Below are 3,139 nucleotides of genomic sequence, written 5' to 3'. Positions count from 1 at the left end.
CTATTAGCTCTCCAACTGTATCTGAGAAAAGGAGCATAAGCTTGCAGTGAAGCCATTCTTCTGGAAGTCTCATATCTTGCTTCTATTCTGGCTGTAATCAGAGAGTGTAATTTATTTAGAAAAAATAATCTGTATCACTTACTAAAAACATCAACAGCAGCTTGTTTAATTATTTTTCATTAAAATATTTTGTGTTTGGATTTCCAAGTACATTCATATTGTGAATTAAGCTGAAGGCCAAAACTTTAATAAGTGTTTCTTCACAAAGGAGGGTAAATTTGTACTCCTTTGGTTCCCTTCTTAAAAATAGCATTCCTACTCTCCAGAAATTTTGTAGTTTTGGATTTCCCCCCCCTCTTTTTCTAAACCTGGTGGAAAAAAATGCTGCGCATGCTTAGCAATTTCTTCCATTTTCATTGCTTTAAAAATGGCTAGAACCTAAATCAAAGGGCCATAGCATATCATGCAGAACATTATATGTTTGCAAATAGTTATTCTAATTGTTGACATATCATTATAATGACCTAATGCACTGTTATCTTTGCATATTATGGGTGCTTTGAAATTCACTTGCTACCCTTATTGTGAGGGTAACAAGTTGTTACTGAGACCCTAAATACAGCTCTCAATGCTTCTTGCACTTCTGTATTTCTGAGTGTATAAATGAAAGGATTTAACAAGGGGGTGACAATTGTATTCAATAAAGTAACTATTTTTGTCAGTTCTTGCGACTGCTGTTTGGAAGGTATTACATGAAGGAAAATGGTAGCACCATACCATATAATCACCACTGTGAGGTGGGAAGAGCAAGTGGAGAAAGCTCGTTGACGTCCTTGAACTGATGCAATCCTTAAGATTGTAGCAATGATATAAATATAGGAAATCAAGGTAATCATGCAGGATCCCATAATGACAATTGCAAAAAGAATAAGACAGACAATTTCTACTGTGTAAGTGCTTGTGCAAGAGAGTACTATCCAAGGGTCAATGTCACAAAAGAAATGGTTGATGACATTGGCGTCACAGAAAGACAATTGAGATATGAAGAAGGCTGGAAACAAAATAATGAAGAACCCACATGTCCAACAACCAAATGCCATTTGTACAGAGAGAGTTTTAGACATGATGATATTATAGTGTAAGGGGTAACAGATGGCCAAATAGCGATCATAAGCCATGGCAGCCAATAAGAAATATTCTGTACATCCCAGGGAAAAAACAATGTACATTTGTGTGAGGCACCCTATGAATGAGATAGTTTGGTTCTGAACAACAAGAATGGACAACATCTTAGGAATACAGGCTGATGTGTACCATATTTCCAGGAATGAAAGATTGCAGAGGAAGAAGTACATGGGTGTACGAAGCCTCTGAAAGTTCTTCACTAAAACTATGATAGATACATTTCCAATGATTGTAAGGAAATACATGAAGAAGAAAACCATAAAAAGAGAGATGCGGAGTTCACAAGATCCAGGGAAACCCAGAAGGATAAATTCCTTCACGCTTGAGCCATTTCCTTCTCTCATCAGTATCAGAGCATCTGCCTGTCAAAAATAACTTGAATAAAAATCTAGAGCTTGGGAATGCCACAAAATGTTGTTTTAATATTTCTCTGAAAACATTTCTGATCGATTAAATGCACATTAATATACAAATGTATGCTTACTATGTTTATACCATGTTTTACATTTTAGAAGTACTTATAAAGAGCAATGAAGATTTTTTTTTAAATAAGACTATATATATAGTCTTAATGAAATACCTGTTTCAGGTAATTGAATGCTTTCAAATTGTAACAATGACTAATTAATTTGTCAATATTTTCTTCACTTTTTGTATCTTTCACATCTTATATTAATTCCAACCTTTCCTACATTAATGTACAGATTTGCTTTTTAAAAAAATTCATGGAAAAGATGCAAACATTTCATTTCTCTACACATTTCCTTAATTTTTGCACAAACAGGTCTTTGGGTTTTTTTTTTTTTTGTATTTTGTATTTTACAGCACTTTCCCCTAAAATCTAGCTATTTAGATTTTCCTTATCTATGAATGTATATATAAAAATTCTGAATATTGGAAAATATTCTCCACAAATTGAATACATACTCCGAATTTCAGAAAATTAAAGAAGAGTATTATTATTTTATTTTCTTCTACATCCAATAATTAAATTTATTCATTATAGCTATATTTCATATTTTTCCTAATTGGTCAACTAAGAGGTTTTCTTGAAATTTTACAATGTAAAGCAACTGTGTGCTATAATTATACAGATGTTTTTTTTTTATTCTGATTTATAGGACCTTCTTGATATACTAGCTCCTTGTAAAAAATTCCATCAGAATTTCAAATCAGCTGTTTCTTTACTGGCCACTATCAAATGAAAGTGAAGCATGACAATAACTCTTTTGAGATTGTGTACATTATGAAGAGTTTAGAAAAGAACAATTTCCCAAAATCATTCCATAAATAGTGGATCTTGAAAGAAATGAGTAAACTAGAAAAATATAATCACTGACTATTTAAAAGGCTATTAATAAAATAAGAAAAAATAATAATTAAAGGAACCATCCTAATCATTTGTTGCATGTTAATTAAAATCCAAGATCAATGTCTACTCCAGCACTGCTACCACTATTGCTGATACATCTACAAATATATCTTTTATTGCACATTATATTTACAACAATTGCTCTTTTTCATTTCTGAAGCCCTTTATATAACTAATTTATCTTGATAGACATACAATTTTATTATGTTTTATTATCTTTAGCTATCTGTTCCTAATCAAATTTATTAGAATTTAATCAGAAAATAATTTGGAAAATATTTTACTAAATTTTAAAATTTATTTTAGCATCCAAGCTTCTTTAAGAATATTTATTCCATTGACAAGTTTCAAGATACATGGCAAAACTTTTTAAGTACTCAGTAGTAGCTTATGGGGTAAGAGTTAATACATAAATAATTAAAATTAAATTAAATATAAATAATTTGTAATATCATAATGCTCACCTTACTTTTATTCTGATGCAATCAGCGAAGACCTTAGACCATCATAACAATATTTTTCTTCTCTTTTAAAGGAGTAAGATAAAAGTAGGAGCTGTACACATGCATGTGTGTTTGTGTA

General features: G+C 31.1%; 1 protein-coding gene across 1 annotated transcript; it reads right to left on the bottom strand.

The window, feature by feature from the left end:
* Positions 1-566: 566 nt before the first annotated feature.
* Positions 567-1,529, bottom strand: LOC116521380 (olfactory receptor 6F1-like). Its single transcript, XM_032236058.1, has one exon. The coding sequence runs from the start codon at positions 1,527-1,529 to the stop codon at positions 567-569; it is 963 nt and encodes a 320-aa protein (XP_032091949.1).
* Positions 1,530-3,139: the final 1,610 nt, after the last annotated feature.

This window comes from Thamnophis elegans, chromosome Z (genome assembly GCF_009769535.1).
Source record: "Thamnophis elegans isolate rThaEle1 chromosome Z, rThaEle1.pri, whole genome shotgun sequence".
Lineage (NCBI taxonomy): Eukaryota > Metazoa > Chordata > Lepidosauria > Squamata > Colubridae > Thamnophis > Thamnophis elegans.
The sequence above is the reverse complement of the archived record's forward strand: the minus strand, read 5'-3'. Positions and strand labels throughout refer to the sequence as shown.